Below are 22,525 nucleotides of genomic sequence, written 5' to 3'. Positions count from 1 at the left end.
CAACCCGGTTAAAGCGCCGGACATTCGCTTTTCGTCCTCTCAATTTCGTAAACAACAGTAATGCCACGAGAGGGCAGTGATTAGGACTTCCCTGTCAGAGGCTATATACGCGTGGCCATGTGAGAGTATTTCGAGAGGGAGAGCGGACTCTCGGCCGTAGCAGGGCATTTGGGGGCCAAATGGTAGATTATGACCACTTGATTCACCCTAAACACACTTTGGCTTGGGAAACAGTCCTCACGTACAAACTCCAGTTTTATTTACTGAGTCTCATTGAAAATTGAGATTTGGTATTGAGCGTAGCTGTTGGTTACACTTACATCATTAGACATCACCGCATGCATTGAGAAGAATCCATATTACACAAGCCAACAACAGATATCACGAAAACTGCTCCATCCAATGCAACGGGTCTTAATTTTATACCATTAAAGAGTGTAGTAAGAAAGTGGTATATCAGATAAAACTGACTATAATTGATAGGAAAAACACGATACAAACAATTGACTTAGACAAGATGGGGGAAGGGAATAAATATAGTGAGTTGTCTTTTGTGCAGAAAGAAATGAAATGGGGACAACAATGTACATGTTGATGATTCGATTAATAACTACGCTAGTTTTTATCATCTTCGAATATCGCCAAAATTAAAATTGGATTGTACCCCAGTACCGGCTTTAATTTCTGCGATAGCATCATCAACTAAGTTCAAACGCTCGCGAAGCTTTCTAAGACGTTGTTCTGCAGCAAAACTTCCTGTATCTGACTCAAATGGTTCAGATCGATCAATAGTTACACCAGGTCCTCTGCTACGATGACGACTACGAGCACGCTTAGCACCAAAACTATCTGTAGTGTCAACCACTGTCAAATCAGCTGATGATTTCTCACAAACACTGACATCTGGTACGTCGTAGTTCACTCTGCGGTATTGATCGCGATCAAGGCGAATAATTTTAGGCAATATGTCAACATCTGCATGAGGTGATCGGCTCCTGAAATCGATCATTTCTAAACCATGAGGTGTTCTCGGTCTGATTATTCTCTCCTTAGTTGACATATTGAACTGACTAACAGCAGTACGCCGACTTTCAGGATTGCCAACTCTGTGCAGTTCGTCAACAGATGGATTTGGATAATGTGCACCAGGCAGACGTGAATCGCGTTCCGGACGTTGCCGTACTGGCATTTCCTCGACGCCTGAAATATAATATCAGATTATAGGATTAATTTATAGAAAACAGGTAGTTAAGAGGGGAAGATTAATAAGACAATAATGGTGAATTATTGAATAACTTGCTTGGTATTTCTACAAATCGGAGTGCAATCGACATTCCTGCTAATTCCTACGATGTTATTGCTCTAAGAAACTGAGTGACACTAAACACATTACATAAACTCAATTAAATATGCTACTTCTCTTGTAATCCCTCATGCAGTCCTGGCATCAAAACAAATAGAACAGTGTTGTTGGTTGAGAAAGCTCATACTTCATCGATAAATTCATTTATTCTCAGTTTTATTTTTTAGAAAAACCATACACGGGGTGTAGTTAGTCGATTTTTTACTACGAATTACTGCATACTATTTTTAACTTAATTACCTCATTCTTATCAACACATACCAATTAATTGTTTATAGAATAAATATTAATAAAATAAACTAACCAGAGGGATAAGGTCGTTTCATAGATTGTATAGGTTTCTGAATAAATTGATCTGTCCCACGTGTTCTATGCATAGAACGTTCATTAAAATCTGATTGCTTAGCATGCCGAACATATTCTAATGGTTCACGAGGATCAATACTGTTAAGTAGCATACTACGTCCGACATGTCGACGTGTTGTTGTATTCTCATCAATCTCCTTTAGGCTTGTACGTTGCGTATCTTGACGAGCACGTCTACGACCACTTGGGCGGACAGCCTCTTGGTCATGTTTAACGAGTGGTGCTTGACGACCTGCAGGATTATGTCGAATTGCAGCAGGTCTACCTGAGTCAGAACGAGAACGGCCACTAGATGGTGACCTGGAAGAATTAGAAGAGCTAGAACTACCAGATGCCTCTGAAGAGGCTGAAAATGATTTTCGCCTATAAGTCGGTCTTCCACGCACAGGTATGCTCTCCAAATCTGTTCGTTTACGTCGACGTGGTCGCCTATTCTTGTTTGCCGCTTCAGCTGCAGCTCTTCGTCGCTCACGTATTTCCAATGCAGCCGCTGCGGCTTCTGCCTGTAAACGAACTTGAGTTTGTGTCATGGGCATGTTAATAATATTAGTGCCAACAGTAGAATGTTGGTTAGTATCAATAGGGGACGTATGACGATGCAATATAGGAACACCAGGAGGTCGAATTTGTCGAGATTGGGGTGGTGATGATGGTTGAGGTGGAAGGCGGTTAGTAGATGTACGAGAAGGTGCAGCATTTGCAAGTGAGCTGATACCTACAGGCGCAGCCTAAAAATACAAAAGTACGACATTTTTTAAGTTTTTCTATCATTACCAAATTGTACTTACTTTTTGAGATTATCCAAGAAAAAACAGGTTATCAAATTTTTTAAAAGTTAGTATTTCACTTTAAAACTCTCTTGAATCCATATATCAGGAGGAATGCAGAACATGTTATAGGCTGGAAATAGAATTCGAATTTCACAGGTACAACCAATTTTTCTTTGAGATTGTAGATACATCGTACTAACGAGTGACAGCTAGCATGAAATCTAGGTTAACTAGGGTTTCCATCCTGATTGCCAATGATATTAACCTGAATCACATACGTAACACAAACAGCTTAACATCAGATAACAGATCTCTAGTTATCTTCAGTTGTATTTACCTTTCTTTATATGAACTTGTCATATAGAATAAAAAGATGATGACATTGAGAAATTCCTTACCACACTCTTAGGGTGTCAATAAAAAACAATTGATAAGTGAATAAATTAAGTTTTGTAGTTTTTATTATTAACAATAATGGGACAGAACAGTTTTAGTTCAACTTCCAAAATGAACAACTGTAGCTTGAGTTAATGCAAGAAGGAATGAGTCAATCAGTTACAACGTAGGGCCAGGCACATATATGCATCGGTCCAAGTTGCCCGACCGTTGCTGCTACCTTGACGTGGTGGTCGGGCTTGCATATCGTGATGAACCAATCGAGCTATACTGGCTGAAACAATCGTTCCTCGAGGTCCTACCATGCCTTCAGACAACCAGCATAACAGCGATGCTGCCTTCCCACAAGGGGGGGGGGTGAGGTTAGAAAATGTCGACCCTAAAAATTAACACCTCGCCTTATCCCACGGATATCCGTCTCCGACGGTAAGGTCCCGACAAGTACGGAGCTAACAAAAATTACTCACAAACTGGTCGTGTGTGACCGACCTTAAGTAGTTTTCCCTTGGGCACTGCGGTCACGCTCTCAGGTCATTAAGACCACTTCTAACCCAATTTTCTTTTTCAGGTGCCTCTAGAAGAACCCTTCCACAGTGTGGGCGACCGGGAAGTGATAACTGCCTTCATACCTCTAACAGCACTCAAGATCACTGCATTCATAATCAAGAAGGAATGAAGAAGTGATCAAATTAGATTCTCTGTGATGATTAGTTCCTACTTAACTTACGTCTATCTATTATAATTATTTAACTTAGTTTATATGTATAAGTGAAAAGAACAACAAGCACGCCGATCGTATGAATGATATCTACATGAAAAAAAATTTATGGCTTCTTGATAACCAAAAATTCGTATAAAATTTGCTAATTAATATGATCATTGTAAAACTATTTGAACTCAGTAACTAATTTGACAATACAATGGCGTTTGAAGTGAATAATACTGGGTTCGACTCCCGGGATGAACATCAACTCTGGGATTCAGGCACATTTAGCTGATGAGCTTCAACTATTACGAAAAGTGCACCCTATAGCCGATTGCTAACCTCTGTTTATATTAAAATTTTCATTAAAATCTTAATAAGATTACCTTCATTCGTGGCGCTAATGTTAAACGAACACCAGGTCGATTTGGTGGAAGTTCACCAGCAGCGCCACCAGTTGCAGCTGACTGAGTAGAATTTACAACATTGTTTGAAAGAGTATCAGTATTACTGGGACGATATAATTCTTCAGGTTCAATATGTTGTTTTTCTATAACAATTGGACAGTTTTGATTATTATTAATGGTACTAGTTTGACTGTTGGGCATATCATTTCTTGCATTTTCTGGATGATTGACAGATTTTGGAGCCCAATTAGTCAAAGTAGATGGTTTAGTTGCATCATCTGCAAATGGACTACGACTTTTTTTTCTGCGTAATGGTGATGCTATTTAACGAAGAAATAAACAGGTGTTTTTAGTGCGGGGGAAAAAGGATTGAGATAAGAACATCTAACAAATATTATATTGAAACAACTAGGACACAGTTAGTTACAAATGTAAAAAAGCATTGTTGTTTAACTTCGAAATATTTTGTTACTAACAACAACAAAAACATATCTACATATTCACCCTGTTTTGGGATAATTGTTTACGAAAACAATACAGTAAATTTAGACATTTTGGGTTTAAACTAGGTTTGTAGTGAACGGTATGTACATCCGTGGATTAATCCAGAAAACTATGATTATAAAACAGTAGGATATGTTGTTATACGTGGACCTCGAAGAAACAATGTACAGTGGTAATCTAGTTACTGGCTTATACGAAGAAGACTCTTTACCGATGCTTCTTCATGGAAGTGTGAGTTAAGCTATTCGTTGAATGGTCTAAGAGGTAATCAGTAAGTATTTACTGAAATGTAGTAGTTTGTATACCCTGTCTTACTTTAAGTAGCAAATTATAAATCAAAACTAGAAATTGTACGCTGTTTGGATTGATTCTTTCCTTTAAGTTCTAGCTTACCACATGTGTAAAACACATCAGCTATTTTGGAAACCACATGCATGATCTAACCATCTATCTTCTACTAAGTTCAACTAGAAAATCTAAAGGTCTGATCCACAAGGCAGTGGAGCATCGTGAGGAGATGCAGTCCCATGGTAGTCGACGACAAACAATTGGTTGATACGCCATTTGTTCCCTCAGGATATTGGAGCCCATGTGAACCATTGGTTTCCAACTCCCCTAGGTGGATTTTCCGTGTCCACCAACCTGGTTAAAGCGCCGAACATTCGCTTTTCGTTCTCTCAATTTCGTAAACAACACCCTTGCCACGAGAAGGTAGTGAGTAGGACTTCCCTGGCAGAGGCTAGATAGGCGTGGCTGTGTGAGAGCATTTCGAAAGGGAGAGCGGACTCTCCCCATTCTCGGCCGTACCAGAGCATTTGAAGGGGAGTATATTACCAGTGTCAGTAAGAAGTATCTTTTTAAAAGATGGACAAAGTATTTTTATTAACAAGGGAAATAAATATCTAGTTTGTAAAAATATTCCCGCCCCACTTTTCTTCAATGACATCGGTTTATGAAGGGATATTGTTATCAAATTTCGAACAGAAATAAATGGAATAACAGAAAGACCATGTGAAAAGGCAGTTTTATTGATTCATAGATTTAAAAAATTCAATTCGACAGTAATCTTTATCTCAGCTGGTGAAAATTAATTAAACCAAAGAATTAGAAGGGATCCTGTAAAGAATCATAACCAAAGTAACCAGTAGTTCGTTTGGTAGAACACAAAGAGTGTTCTACCAAATTCTAATCTTCTGAATTCTTCATGTCTCTATCTTTTTTCTCTCTCCAAATTTATTTCACTGGATTATACTCCTTCAATAACATTTTCAAACCGTTATCTTTCACATTAATGCTTATGCTCTCACTACTTCTACCACTATAGAATTTGAATGGACAACTGAATCTCTGTACTAATGTGGTATGGCAACTCGAACTGATGTAAGTACGTACGAAGTTCTACGTTGTGAAAGACTGACTGGTTCGTTTAGTGATGTATGCATGTGATATTCTTAGTAAGCAAACTAATTGACTAACTAACTGGGAAGGAACAACAGATGGTTTTCCACCACACTAAAGCGAAGCAACTGTAATTGTGTTTGGATTTTATCTGCTAACAGCGTCTATACCCTTCAATACATGTTCGGATACAGTTGCACGAAATTCAAGAAAACTGTTGTTCCGTACACTGGTCTCGAGAATCCAATTGATTAGTTGTATCTCCAACCATACAAAGGTCAAGGTCCTTAAATTCTAACATCTGGTTAGGTCGAAAATAGCCAAGACCAAACTATATATATATATATATTTAAAGTACCAGATCAGTCTAACTAGTCAATGAATTCGATCTGTTATCAAAAGAAAGCAATCAAAAACTAACCTATAGGTTAGTTATTCAGAATTCTGTAATCAATCAAAAGCTCAACAACAATGGTACTTACCAACACCACCTCGTCTATTCCGTACATGTGGTGGGCCAGGAATTACATCAGGTAAACGTTCATGACGATGAACAGTAACATCACGACCATTTTCACCTCCAGAAGATGGACTGCGAGACCAGGAACTAATTGTTTTAAAAATATTAATTAGAATACAAATATCAAATACTATTTTTCTTAATTTAGTTTGGATCGTATACATTTTTGATACACTAACTTAGGGGGTTAATAATCACAATTTCGTCTAAAGATTTAATCAGAAATATCTCGTAACATTTTATACTGCATTTTAATGTCCACAATAAAACTTGGATTAGAGAGTTGTCATTGCTTTAAATGTTATCCATTTAGACTTAGTCATGATGTTGTTGCTATGGTACACGCAAACTCCCCTTGAAGCCCTTCCAGGGTTAATGCTGATCCCAAGGTCGGGCAAAGGAAGGTTGAGGATGGAATTAGTAGTCTTATCCGTAAAGAAAGAACCTTATTAAGGAAGACGCTAACGAGGAAAAACCATTCAAAAAATTCAGTCTGTCTTGAGATTTGAAGGGTTATGACGCCTCATAATGAAAGTTGCGATTCTTCAGAACTCATGGGCCCGATCCCTCTCATGACAACCAGGGCAAATCTTTATTGCATTTAAAACATACAAAAATTGGTACAAGGTGGCAACGAAAAATTTTTGTGAGGGCTGGGAAACTGCCCAGTTTCCCAAACCGAGGTAGTTAGTCTTCTTAGGAGGCTACTCTCCGGGCCTTTGACCTACAGATATAATCCACAAAGCAGTGGAGCAACGTCAGGATATACGGTCCCATGATAGACAGTGACCAAGGATAAGTTCACATGCTATCTATTCTATTAAGATCATGGAACCAATGTGTATCACTGGTTTGGAATGGGAGTTTTCCAATCCTCCTAGGTAAATTCATTGAACTCACCAACCCGATTTAGGAGCAAACATTCGCTTTTCGTCCTCTCAATTGCGTTAACTAGGGCGAAAACTAGTTTGGGTACATGAGATGTCCGTACTTACTACACAAAGACGTTTGACAATTTTTTTGAAAATTCAGCACCACAACATATTTCAACATTATTGTAGTATTAGATGGGAAAGTTAATTCAACTTATAGGTGATAAGTCTTGCTAATTGAACGCTATACTCGGTTCCTAGGCTATCCTCGTAATCACCAAGCTAAATCTACACAGCGACTTGAACACGAGAGAAAAGGCGCAAAATATACGAGAAGCACTTTACTCCAAAGGTTCATTTATGTACAGAAAATATAGGGTTTTTATAGTATTTTAGAAGTCCTTGGGTTTTCCTGAAAACTCTGGAATGCTACTAAACACAGTAGCAGTGTAGTAATCAGCCAATCAGAAGCTCTATATGTGACTTTTCATTCTCGTGATGTTTCTAGCAAAACTTCTAGTCAAACGATGATCGGATAAAATGCTTTTCAATGTTTCCTGAGCCTTTCTTGTCTATTGCGAGAAATTTTCAGGACCGCCCCAAAACCTCCCCTCTTTTCGGAAGATTTGGGGTTGGTATCCAGACTGAATTTTCCGACTTTATCCTACCCCACGAAATAATGTCGGATCATCATATCCCCAAGTTAACAGGATCGCCCCAACAATATGGATAATCGATCATCGACAAAGTGCACAATTACTAACTAGTTGATAACACGAACTGTTTCACTATAGATATAAAATATGGATTACTTAGAATTGGCCAACTTCGGTTACATTACGAGAATACATCTCTCAACCGTAGCTGTTACATTACACGGCAGTTAAGCTTGTCTGTTTTGAGGAATCCGATCGCCAAATCCAGTTCCTGTGGTTGTGTTGTATCGAACAAATCGCTGTGGGACTATAGGCACCTCATGAATAGTACAGGTGTCTAGCAAGAGTCTCAGTCACTCATAAACTAAAAACACCACTAAAGTTTATCTTTTATGTAGTTAGTTCCTTATATGTCTTTGAAGCATTTGACTGTTTTGGAAGTCGGAAGCCTTATTTTGGATTTATTTATCATATAATAATAACAACAACATTAATTTAACAACTCTTAAGAAATGTGGACGTGTTGTGAATGACGTACACTTTTCACATCACTAAATGTAAAAAGTATAACACAGTATGACCAGTTGGAAAATAAAGAAATTCATGAACATGAGATTGTTTACAACAGTATTACTAATAATTAGGAACTGTATCACAGTCTACCTACAAAGCGTACAATGTGTACCGAATTCCCTGGTATGGCCCAGAGTGGGAAGAGTGCGCACTTCTTCTCGAAATCCTCTCACACAGCCACGCCTATATAGCCTCTGCCAGGGAAGTCCTACTCACTGCCTTCTCGTAGCGGGGATGTTTACCAAATTGAGAGGACGAAAAGCGAATGTCCGGTGCTTTAACCGAGTTGGTGGACACACAAAGTCCACCTAGGAGAGTTGGAAAACCTTGATTCCAAACCTATGGTGCACATAGGCTGGCTCCAGGATCCTGAAGGAACAAATGGCGTATGAATCAATCGTTGGTCACCGGCTAACATGGGACTGCATCTCCTCACGATGCTCCACTGCCTTGTGGATCAGATCTTTAGGTCAAAGACTGCGGGTGTGGCCCCTTAGGGAAGCCACCTGCTTCAGTTTGGGCACCTGTGCAGTGTCACAGCCCTCACACAAATCGAATGAGATTTGTGCGGTGCATATATATGCGGTACCCCCTCGTACCAATATTCATGTGTTTAAATAAATAAATAAAAATAAATAACAATGTATACGTGGGTGACAATTAAGATGAATGGTCAGTAAAATAAAATAGATCACAGAATATAAATTATTAATGGATTTCACTAACATTGAAAGTACATATTTAATTTTCGATAACTATGATTAACAGTTAGATATAATAATGATTATACAACATAACTTACGTAATGTATCGTTTTTCTTCAGTATCTTTAACACCAGAAGGACTTGGTGATTTTGAAGATGAATGAGAACGCTCTTTAGTGTGTCCATCACCTAATCAAATTATATGTATATACAAATATAATTTAAGTGTACAGAAAAATTGTTGAACACATAAGTTAATTATTCGTTTAGGTATTCCTATATCATATCACTGTCTTCTAGCTCAGTGGTCTATCGGTTAAGGGCTCCGGCTCGAGACTGGTAGGTCCTGGGTTCGAATCTCGTGAGTGCGGGATCGTGGATGCGCACTGCTGAGGAGCCCCGTAATAGGACGAAACGGCCGTCCAGTGTTTACATCACTGCCTTCTCGTGGCATTACTGTTGTTTACGAATGTGAGAGGACGAACAGCGAACGTCCGACGCTTTACTCGGGTTGGTGGACACGCAAAGTCCACCTAGGGGAGTTGGAAAACCCTGATTCCAAACCAATGGTGCACATGGACTCCAGTATCCTGAAGGAACAAATGGCGTATGAATCAATCGTTGGTCACCGGCTACCATGGGACTGCATCTCCTCACGATGCTCCACTGCCTTGTGGGTTAGACCTTTAGGTCAAAGGCTCAGGATGTGGTCCTCTAAAAAGACCACCTGCTTCGGTTTGGGCACCTGGGCAGTATCACAGCCCTCATATAAATCAAATGAGATATTTGTCTGGTGCTTCCTTGTACCAATATTTATGTGTTTAAATAAATAAAATAATCCTATATCATATTATTGTCTCTCAATTGCATACCGGTTTACATAATCATACTATATCAGCAAAGCAAGATAAAACTTGAATGACAAATGACATAGTAGTAATAAAATTATCAGTGATACTAGAAAATAACATTAGGCAAAGACAATATGATTCGAGAAGAAAAAGTATAGAATATTTCGAAAAGTATGAAAGATTTGTGGAGGATGTAGTATTTTCACAGTTGAACTTATGAGTCGATCGAAACTAGACCACTATTAAAAACCCGGAAACATTGAACGGTTGTTTCGTCCTAATATGGAATTTTTCAGCAGTATGCATCCACGATCACACACACTGGACTCGAACCCAAGACTTCAGTCTCGTGCGAGGACGCTTAACATCTAGATCACTGAGGAGAGATTCAATGGTGTTAATGTCTAACTTCAATCAATCAATGATCTTGTGCGACCCTTCATACATTGCCTGCGGGAGATAACCATCTTACACCCAACATAGATTGAACGCTACTGGTTATGGCTTCTAGCTAGAATTCCAGGAGTTATATCTTGAAGCTAGTCACTAGTGAGTCCCACATGTGGAGTCGTGGATGCGCACTGATGAGTGGTCCCATATTGAAACATAACTGGCGTCTATTACTTTCAGGTTTCTAATGGTGGTCTAATTTAAATTAACTCATGATTTCAACCATGAAAATACTTTTAAAACTCGAGATCTAAAAGACTAATAGTGAATGCATCTGCTCTGTTGCAAATAATTATCAAGTCACTATACGTTCCCACCCATTGGTTGGAACAGTTATGTAAACTCTAACCAGATAGTTTGCACCTGCCAACAGCTCAAACTAACAGTTGATAGCTTGATGAACTGATATGCCACGTCTTAACTAAATAGACTCTAAATTTCCTCAAACTTACTCGTACATTAACAAACATCGTCCACCATGGTATGCAGTTGTTCGCCATACGTAATTTACGTCTGTCGTAACTACGCTCAGACAACCACTTATTTTTAGCAAGTATCAACTTTAAGCATGAAGAGAGACAATCTGATATGGTGACATACTTCTTAAGATGAATGTTGACTTAGAATTTTTTGAATTCCGTGCAAAATACACTGAAGCTGATTATTTTGAATGATTTAGGAATGTAGTATAGATCAGTTAACTTAGTGCCTTATGCTAACGTCCACGTGTATTTCCGTGGAGATGTTTTTTTAGAAGCATACAATAACAGTGATGTTGAGTCCTTACTTGAAAGAATCCGTCGTCAACATATGTTACTTCGTCTACTTCATTAATTAAAATGAATCTTCAAATAGTCAGTGAATATATAACATGCAACGAACATGGACTAGATCCTTTCAAATCACGAATTTATGTATGTTAGCGTTTATAGAATTACTGATTAAACAAATTTTACAGATAAATCAATTTGTTAGAAAAAAAATAACTGGAATCACGTGCACAGTCAACGTTCATTTACAAAAATTGAAATCATTTGTGAATGAAATCAGTCAGTTTCAAGAAAACATGAAACAGTTGATCCAATTTAGTTCATTTAAATTTGAATTCATCTTAGCTTTCTGAAAAGTGATAAATATATATTACTTGTGGAGAGCTGGCTCATTGAATAAAGCATTTGACTTCCAACCACTAAGTCGTGACCCAACCATCTCAGTTGATGAGGTTATATATCTTCATCGACTGAGATGGTTGGGCCATGTGTTACGTATGCATGAACACCGATTACCACGACGCGCTATGCTGAATAGTGTAGGGGATAGTTGGAAAAGAGTTAGGGGTGGCCAAACCAAAACGTGGCATCGGTGCTTGAAGTCACTAACTTCTAGTCTGAGCCATGTTGACAGATGCAGACTACTTGGTTGGGGTCCGTGTGACTATCGTAAACAGTGGTTGGAGACTCTAGGTGACATGGCTCAGAATCAATCACAACGGCGTAGGTGTATACACTCTTTATCTTCCCTTAAACCTTGAGATTAAAATTACTTCATATCTGTCTTCCTTCCTGTACTATATCCTTATATACAACCTATCTTTTATATATTACCACCACTAAATTAACTACTTCTTTGAATCCAGTGTTTATCTTGTTGTGCTAATGAGGTATGGCAAGTTGGACCGATGCATATATGTGCCTGATCCTACGTTGTATCTAACTGACTCATTGACCAAGTCGTGGGTTTAAACCCCGCTCTACCTAGTTCAGTTTGGACAACCGAATAGTGTATGATGCATTTGTGTGTTGTGCTAATATTTTCCTGCCTTGTTAACAAAAGAGAGAAGTTCGGTTTCGTGATGGAAGCTATGTTGATGATGATCTTAGGATAATTAACAATACATTTCAACTTGATCGGCTATATATCAGTTACAAAGATTAAGATTTATGAACTGGGTGACTGTCATTAAATACGATCGCAATAGAAATCCACTGAAAATTCAGAGTAACGCAACGAAAATGTGTTGAAAGTTGATCCTACATTTGTCTTAAATCGATACTAGTCTCCTTCGTCATAAGTTGTATTTGGAGATGGCACATCCATCAACTAGCCCTCAAATTTAGAGTTTGAGGCGATATATATATATATAACTTAATGTACAAAATCATTTATTTATATAACCTATTCAGTTAATCATACTCGTCCAGAGTATGATTTGTCAGAATCAATGAAGTTAATAATAGTATTTTTAAATAGTATAATCACACTACAAACGCATATGCAATTTGGGTCGCTAGTAAATTCAAATCAGATTTAGATCTTCAGTGTATACAGGATGTTTTTCATAGTTTATCAATAAACAAAATTACCGATGTGTAAATAAATTCAAACACACGTTTATTCATTTGTAGTTTGAACTTATATCCAGTAATCTGTTTTTAACTGAAACTTTATAACTAACTGAATAATCCTTAAAGAGATCAGTCTCTCGGTTAATTTAAAACAGTGAAAGACATGGTATACATATATGCGCACCTATCTACCCAGGTCACTATTTTTCACATTACCACAGAGACATAATTAACTAACCAGTTATTTGTTTATTTATTTATTTGAACACAAATATTGGTACAAGAAAGCACCAGATACATATGCGCCACACAAATTGCATTTGATTTGTGTGAGGGCTGTGACACTGCACAGGTGCCAAAACGTAAGCAGATGGTTTTCTTAAGGGGTCACACCCGGAGCCTTCGACCTAAAGGTCTGGTCCACAAGGCAGTGGAGCATCGTGAGGAGATGCAGTCCCATGTTAGCCGGTGACCAACGACTGATTCATACGCCATTTGTTCCTTCAGGATCCTGGAGCCAGCCTATGTGCACCATTGGTTTGGAATCAGGGTTTTCCAACTCCCCTAGGTGGACTTTGCGCGTCCATCAACCCGGTTAAAGCGCCGTACATTCGCTTTTCGTCCTCTCAATTTTGTAAACAACACAGGTCAATTCCGGACACCAGTAATCATAGGATATCATCGTCTGATGTTGCTCCACTGTTTTGTGGATTAGAGCAGTAGATTGAAGGCTTTTCGTCCTCACACATTCGTAAACAACAGTAATGCCACGAGAAGGCAATGAGTAGGACTTCCCTGGCAGAGGTTATATACGCGTGGCCATGTGAGAGCATTTCGAGAGGGAGAGCGGAAGAGGCATAATTTATTATTGTAAACTGATATTATAAATCGGATGATTAACAAGACTGAAATACTACATCATTCTGACAGTGATGTACACAAAAGAATACAGAAAAAAATTGCCTGTTTCTATGTAATCATTAAAAAGTTAACCACATAACTTCTTCACCAAAGCAAACTTACGTTCGCTGATTAAAATTTGTAGTGTAATTCACTTACACATTATTTAGAAAGTACTGTTTGAATTTTAGGGTAATACATTATTAAAACAATAATGACTAGCACGTTTTCAACTGTTCACCAGGCGAAAAAGTACTCACCTTTCGACACATTCTGTGCTGTAGTAGCAAGGGATGGTGCTATAGCCCAAGGCCTCTTTACTGGTCTTTCATTCGGGAGCGGTGGAACATCAGTGCGTCGTCTAAATAATAGTGAGAGAAAACAATAAACGTTGTACCGATAGGAATACTAGTTAGTATGTGGATTAAAAGAGATTAAATAACGAAAGCCATTAAAATAAGGGGGGAAAACATTACCTAGGTGGTGAAGTAACAGGTGATTTCGATCGTCGACCAGTTTTATTCTTCGAATCTCCTCCGCGTCCTCCAGGACCTATCATAAAAAGAGGGCGAAAGAGAATACAAAAATCTGATTACTTAAAAAGTATGACACGAGATCATTTTTAATTAATTAATTAATTAATTAATTCTCCTCACTGAAACAGAGTATTGCGTGTAACAAAAACTTTGAATAGTGCTAGTTTGCTGAATTTTCTATTCGACCATACTTATATTACAGATGCTTCGAAGTTGTGGAGCACTGTTATAAGGGCATAAAAGGAAAGTGAAACAGCAACTGTATTTTGGTTCCATATATTCAAAGTATTTCAGGTAAAGTAGGTAAATGAACTAACCTCTGAACCATGTTTGATTACCACCGCTCGTACGACCACGAGATCCTGCCGAAGACTTAGAGCCTGATCTTGACGCAGATGAATTTCCAGATTCTATATTTCTACCTCGATGTTTTCCAGCTCCCCAGTAGCTGCGGCCACGATCATTCATAGCACCAGATCTTACACCGCTCGCTGCAGTAGGATAGGAGGAACGAGAACGACAAGACCCCGAGTCGGAATCAGACGAGCGAGAATTAGTAGCGGAAGAATGTCTGCTATCATATTTTCCGTGACGTCTAGGTGATCTTAAGTAAGGCTTCATAGCCTTAGCACAAGTTTCTTTCCACGACACGGCGACAGAAGCTAAGGAGGAAATATTTGACGACGCAGCGGAACTACGAGAAGAGCTTCTTGACGATGATGAGACAGAGGATGATGATGACGCAGATGAAAAACGTCGACTAGTACTTCGACTACGACGATGTTTGGTAACTCTTCTTCGCCATTCTGCTGTTTCTTTAGCACTCGGAGGAAGAATATCCTCCGGAAGATATCGGTGACCAGTTAGTTCAGTGCGTCCAATAATACAAACTTGATAATAACAAGGCCACCTGGAAATAAAAACAAGCTAACATATTTTACCGATTAACTACTTAATATAACATTAAGAGAAAAGTATTCTTCGACGTTACTGAGAAGTGCATAATGAAAAGAAACGAAGACTGAAAATATAAAAAATAAACGAACGTGGTGGTGGTGATCTGAAATTATTACTTGATTTTCTCACACAATACGGTGAAAATAAGCATTTAGTCGTGAATAACGGTATAAAAAGAAACACTTCATCCAATCTATAACGGTTGGGAAGTTAGAGATGAATATTCAGACTAAACTTTATACTATCCTTATTTACAGCCTTGAAATATACAGCCTTTTTCCTTGTCAAGTACATGGTCAGTTTATTATTTAAATAATAAACTACTCAAGACATTTTTGGTTGGAAGATCGATTTTTATCCATAGATATGTCTTAACTGATACGGCACCCGTTTGTTAAAATGTAGATTGCCAGTTCCGTTTCTGCCACAATTTAAGTTTTCCTTTGAATTTATATACATAGATCAGTAACATTTAGAATGATTGAGAGTAACTGAACTGTTAATCAAAAATGAAGCTAACTAATTCCCGGAGGTAATACATATTTATATATAATAGATCTCTTAGCAAGTAGAGCAAACATACTTACAAAAAATCATCTTCTACAGGAGTTTCGGTTTTTTTATCCACCACTGGTGCGGGTACCGGTAAATTCATACGCTTTTCAACGAGATCTTTTTCCTTAGCCTTTAAAGCTTTTGCACGTTCTAAACGCTGTTGATAAGAAAGAAGTGCACGGATTAAAATAAGAATATGAATAATTAGTGACATATGTAACTTAGTAACAGTATTTACTGTAATCAATTTACTAAAGACCATTTTACATAATTGGGTCATTTAGTGATACGCAACTTGGAACCTCGTACATGTGTTTTATTTTATTTATTAATTTAAACACATAAATATTGGTACAAGGAAGCACCAAATACATATGCGCCACACAAATCACGTTTGATTTGTGTGAGGGCTGTGACACTGCACAGGTGCCCAAACTGAAGCAGGTGGTTTTCTTAGGGGGCCACACCCGGAGCCTTTGACCTAAAGATCTGATCCACAAGGCAGTGGAGCATCGTGAGGAGATGCAGTCCCATGGTAGCCGGTGATCAACAATAGATTCATATACAATTTGTTCCATCAGGATCCTGGAGCCAGCCTATGTGCACCATTGGTTTGGGATCAGGGTTTTCCAACTCCCCTAGGTGGACTCGCCGTGCCCACCGACCCGGTTAAAGCGCCGTACATTCGCTTTTCATCCTCTCAATTTCGTAAACAACACCCCCGCCACGAGAAGGCAGTGAGTAGGACTTCCCTGGCAGAGGCTATATATTCGCGTGGCCATATGAGAGCATTTTGAGAGGGAGAGCGGACTCTCCCCACTCTCGGCCGTACCAGGGCATTTGGGGGCTGGTACATGTGTACTTGAACTGGAACACTTTTTATATAAGCGCTAGCGATACCACCTAGACGCTTGGAATGAAGTAGGTGGGGTGAGGTTTATATTTCAATTTATTGACCAAAAGCCAAATTCGTTATATCTCATTCGTAAAAGAATTCTTTTCGAATCAACAAAATTCATGTGTTCACTTCAATAGTAATAGTCTGGATGGTTGATTAGAACAATGCGGGATTTCTCCATCATACAATATTCTTCAAATACTAAACTCAACAACTATGACAAGCTTATGTGATAAACACGTCTGTTATATGAAGCCTCATAATGTCAATCAGATCAGATTAAGGATATGTTTCAAACCCTAAATACAATAATCGATAGTCGGTCAATAAAATTACTAAGTTACAGTTTTGCATATATAATCCTCAGGAGCTTAGAACTCTCAAATCGATTATGACGTATACATAAACGGGATAAATAAAATAAATACATTTACAAAATACAGGGATTTTCATTGAACGAAAATATAGATGGTAAGTGACATGATAATTGGTTATATACTTTGATAACTATTCAGTTGGAGATTAGCAAACAGTTTGTGGGCGAAAAATTTATTTAGTCAATGTGACCGGATGACCACTTGATTATTAGTCATCCCCAGTACATTATTCAGTCAGACAGTCAGCTACAACGTAGGATCAGGCACATATATGCATCGGTCAAAGTTGTCATACCTCGTTAGCACAATAAGATGAACACCGAATTCATAGAAATAGTTAATTTGGTGGTCGTAGTATATAAAAGATAGGTTGTATATAAGGATGTAGTACAGGAAGGAAGACAGATATGAAGTAATTTTAATCTCAAGGTTTAAGGGAAGATAAAGAGTGTATACACCTACGCCGTTGTGATTGATTCTGAGCCATGTCACCTAGAGTCTCCAACCACTGTTTACGATAGTCACACGGACCCCAACCAAGTAGTCTGCATCTGTCAACATGGCTCAGACTAGAAGTTAGTGACTTCAAGCACCGATGCCACGTTTTGGTTTGGCCACCCCTAACTCTTTTCCAACTATCCCCTACACTATTCAGCATAGCGCGTCGTGGTAATCGGTGTTCAGACATACGTAACACGTGGCCCAACCATCTCAGTCGATGAAGATTCATGACCTTATCAACTGATTTACCATCATTTCCTAATACGCTGTGTCTAACCTCACTATTACTTACCTGGTGATCCCAGCAGATGCGAGCAATATTTCGTTTTGGACTGACTTTTAGTAGATACTAGTGCCAATTGCAGGAGTATCGTGGTTAGCGACCACGAGGTATTCAACGGTCCATGGTTTTCAGCGGTTCAAACTAAGGATCACGAATTAAGTCTTACTTTTCATGAAATTAGGTCTGACCTGGACAATGAAAGACGCTACGATAAACGTTTATTAACTACTAAAGTACTAAACTGAGTACTGAGACATTCCACTTGAATTCACCAAGTTATTACACTTATAAATTAGGTAAGATAGTTGCGGGAAAAAATGGTCGAGATTAGAAATCAAGCAAAAGAAGTGATAGGTTTACATTTGTATTTTCAGAGTGCTACAAATGAAGCAGTAATAGAGGAGGTGGAAAATCCTATACGAAATAAACCTAATACTGATTTTTATTGAATTAGTTGACTTTACTAGGTCCCGACACTAATAATGATGATTTTTAGACCAATTCGTTCACTAGGTACTTGGGTGTAAACAATATTAATTGTGAGATTTAACGATCGTAGCTGGTCAACAAAAACAGAGTGAAGCGGGACTTGAACCTCCTTAAACGTTGTTGTACGTTCAAATGTAGATGAGAAAAAGACTATAACTCACTTCACGTGCCAAACGGAGACCACGTTCCCAAGGGGTTTCGTCCTTTTTTACTACCACATCTGCTGTTCCCTCGATCTACAACAGTTTAAAAACAAACCATACACGTAAATAAGACCAGCTAACATTCTACAACGGATTGTGCTGATCACGAAAGTTCAGAACTCCGAATAAGACATTTGAAATCAAAGTTACATGCTGATTTGACTATTATCATGTATATTATATACCTTAAAACAGCAGCCAAATACTGAATTGATTAGCAAAATAGTGGCTTTGTTCATCCTAATCTCCCTCAATGTTACACGTGTGATAACCATTGCTAATTGGAGCAGGCATAGGGAACACACAAACCAACTAACTCAGTAGATGAACGTTTACAATCACACCAACCAAGATACTATTTTGATATAGTGTCATACTTTTATCATTAATTACCGTGGTTCCAACTTAGGCTGGCCATGCTTCGGAGACAAACGAGCAAATATTAGCAATCTGTGGAATTCATTACCTCAGCACATGGTTGGGGTTTCATCCGTCGACTCTTTCAAAAGAAAGTTGGATCAGCTGAGAGACCACCGTTGCCAAGACTAACACAAGCCATCAAGCCTCCTATCATTTCCAAACTGAAACTGAATGTGTGCTAGAAAAAGCAAACACTTCGCTCCTCATGATTACAATAAGCACAGGTGTAGCATGCAATATTCTGCATTCAAGAGGACATAAAGACGTTTCATAGGTTTTTGTACTGTTAACGTAAAGGTTCGTTTGTCGTTTCAGCTCTTCACTGTAAACCTCTTTGTCATACAGAATATCATTTGTGTTGACTAAATCAATAAGTAAATATCTTGATAAAAAATCGCATCTTTGGAAACTAGACGCTGTTATTTATAAAGACATGCTTATGACAATTTATTTATTTGAACACAAATATTGGTATAAGGGGGCACCAGACACATATGTGCCACACAAAAAACTGCCATTTCATTTAATTGTGTGAGGGCTTTGATACTGCCCGGGTGCACAGACCGAAGCAGGGCTTATGACAAAGCCATGTAACAAAGGGAATAGGTTCCGGCAAGAGACGATGTGATTGGTTTGGGCGACAGTTTTTCAAACTCTTAAATCAACTAGGTGTCTGAGCCATGAGACTGAAACGAAGCAAAACCTCCCAAACCCAGATCACATTTGAAAAAGTAGAACTGAAATAATTAGGTCGAACGAAATAAAATATTACTAATACCAAGTTTAACTCGGTATCCTATTACATAAATTTACGTGTATTTACTTAAGTGGACTTTAAAAAAGTTTTTTTTAATTAATGGTTCACTTCAGAGGTTGATATTATCAAGCTTGAACCTTCTCACTAGGTGTTCATCTTTTTTTCTTTCCGATTCTTCCTTCTAAATTAGCATTATTCTTAAGTATTCAAAGTTTGTGATTAAGACAATATCTTATACTCAAGTTAACTTCACAGACTAGTTTTATCTTCACAATGTATATATGACCCATACATATTGACATTTGATTATCCTTTGCACCTAATTGAGACTTTCATAGTATTGCTCCAATCCATTACTGCCACCATATCTTACTGCAGTAATAAGTTGTATTCTTATTTATAATGTCTTTTTGTTATTCATTTGGCGATACATATACAGTCATTTATTCTTGTTCTGTGTCAAACTATTAAACTATTTACGTATTTTGAGTTTCCGTCATTTCTATTACCCTGTTTTCTCTCTTTCTTCTTCAAAATCAACTCGATATTATTCTCAATTACACATAACCTGGTCTAATATTATTCTATTACCACTGTTTTTTTTTCTTTTTCCTTTCTTTTTATTCAAATATGGTAAACGTTATGCTAACATTATTGAGACTTATGTGTCGTCGTATTTCTGTAGAAACCTGAAATGGTTTCTTCACAACACTCGTGTACCCATAGGATGTTTGTGAATAATAATAATAACAATAATAAAAACATTATTTGTTTAGTGGAAGACGATGCCGACATTATTGTTCCCGAAAGATTAGTCTTCAAAAAGATGTCATGACGGAGGAAGGGAAGGATAGCACAGTAGCAGGGCGATGTAAAAAAGATGTAGGCGCGAGCCAAACAATTACCTCATCAATTTCAGATTGCACTTCTCCTTCTTCGGAACTCTGTTCGTCTTTGCTGAACTCCGACTCGTCACTACTTCTCATTTCACCTTCATCATAGGGACTTGACTCAGAACTTTCTGAACTTGAAGAGGAAGCTGAACTTTCATGATACTCTCTCTTATTATTCTTTAAAGAAAGTAGCTTTATAGCAATATTAAAAACAGAAGAATAAATACTTCTGTCTCCCAAGGGTTTATTGGGAAATTCTCGTCCTCAAAATCCAGTTGTTCATGGTGATCATTTTCAAGACAATGAAGTGCGGAAATAACTGCACAATACTATGAAAAGACAACAAACTAACCAGCAGGATCCATGGCGCGACTACAGTTGCTTTAACCGCTCTCGTCAAGGTCAATTCCCAATCTCCGTAGGGTAGTTGATGTGGAAATGTCTTTTGGTATCTGTTCTAGAGTTTTAAAAGTGTTTTTGTATTATGGGACTGTTCAGTGTGCTATTTAATTCTTTGAGTGAAGTCAAACCATAGTTTATTTGTCGTTTCACTTATATCCGTTCGTTCAGAAACACAAGGACACCAATGGTAGAATACAGCGATAGTCATATTAGGGTTCTTGTTTGTCATAATTTGAACGTTTGTGTACACCTTATCTGCCATTAGTGAGCACTAACAAAAGATCGGTGTGGAAGGACAGCCATGGTATTTGACACATGCCTGACATATGTATACTTATACTGGGATACGAAATCTGATTGAACATATGACTACCAAGTATGATAATTCAGTTTTTTTATTAACTTGCGCTCAGTTATGTTATTTACTCGAATACCTTATATTCGGATCTTCGTAAAATTCTTCTGATGGTTGTACAGATGCCACAAGTATTCGGAGTTTGATAGCGCCATAACTAGTAACACTTCTGTAATTGAAATAAGCCAACCCAGTCAAACCAAAAGTCGGAAGTGATGGGGTTTGAAGTTACGTTCGAAAGGCTACCGATATACGGAAAAATGATCAATCCAAGTTGGCTAGCGGTTAGAGGAGAAGTGATGCACGGCATACTCACTCGTGATCTGGTGAGAATGCATATCCGAGCGCCTTCAGCTAGATGAGTCCATTAAAACTAGTGCGGTCAGCATCAAATGTCGAGGACTTACAAAAATATTGACTTTGGAGGATTTATTTGCCGCTACAGCTGCCTGTCTATTTGGTCATCTGCTAATCATATTCTATTATTATGCTGATGCGTAAATGCTAGAAAAACGACGGCTAGTTGATACAACGAGGAGTTTGGATTCATTCCACTACGACGCGCGTCCTTTCATACCAACGTGACCTCGTTCGTCCCTCATCACTTATCTGGTATATCCATATTACAGTATTAAGACACTTCCGAAGGTGTGATTTGGGTCTTCACCTTGCTGACAGACTACCACAGTAACGTATCTTACCATAATTAGATCAATGTCGGACCACAGTGTGGTAGTTCTGGAGGTCTTGGTCAACTTCTGTTTACCTAGTTGCTACAAAAGCAGGAATTCCGGACCACTCAACTTACAATAAAACTGAATTTCTAACTAAGTAATCAGGATCATATTTCTTCCCAACCCCCTACTCCTAGTAAGACCAGTATTCGAAGGGGAAATAGGGGAAAAAACGTTTAGAATTGTACGCAACACAGCCTATTAAGGCTAAACGATACAGAGACGATTATTTCATCGCATGCTCATCGCTCATTAAAACAAGTGACTCAAAATCGGAAATGAATTTCTCTAGTGGTGGGGTTTGTAGTGGTATTCGTCCTAACCATAGAGTCCTCAAAGCTGAACATGAGATAATTGGAGAAATGCATATTCGACAATTAACACGAA

At 38.2% G+C, this 22,525-nt stretch overlaps 1 protein-coding gene across 1 annotated transcript; it reads right to left on the bottom strand.

Annotated features, from left to right (window-relative positions):
• Positions 1–457: 457 nt before the first annotated feature.
• Positions 458–21,012, bottom strand: Smp_009400 (hypothetical protein; the record flags this gene model as incomplete). Its single annotated transcript, XM_018798468.1, has 13 exons — positions 458–1,200; positions 1,668–2,457; positions 3,985–4,325; positions 6,390–6,514; positions 9,331–9,421; positions 14,039–14,139; positions 14,255–14,330; positions 14,632–15,224; positions 15,859–15,983; positions 18,536–18,610; positions 20,660–20,839; positions 20,875–20,966; positions 21,000–21,012. 13 exons carry the CDS (start codon positions 21,010–21,012, stop codon positions 626–628), a joined length of 3,177 nt encoding a protein of 1,058 aa, XP_018653407.1. The 3' UTR covers positions 458–625.
• Between the last annotated feature and the right edge of the window lie 1,513 nt (positions 21,013–22,525).

Source organism: Schistosoma mansoni, chromosome 6, assembly GCF_000237925.1.
Source record: "Schistosoma mansoni strain Puerto Rico chromosome 6, complete genome".
Classification (NCBI taxonomy): Eukaryota; Metazoa; Platyhelminthes; class Trematoda; order Strigeidida; family Schistosomatidae; genus Schistosoma; species Schistosoma mansoni.
This window is presented reverse-complemented; position numbering and strand designations above follow the sequence as displayed.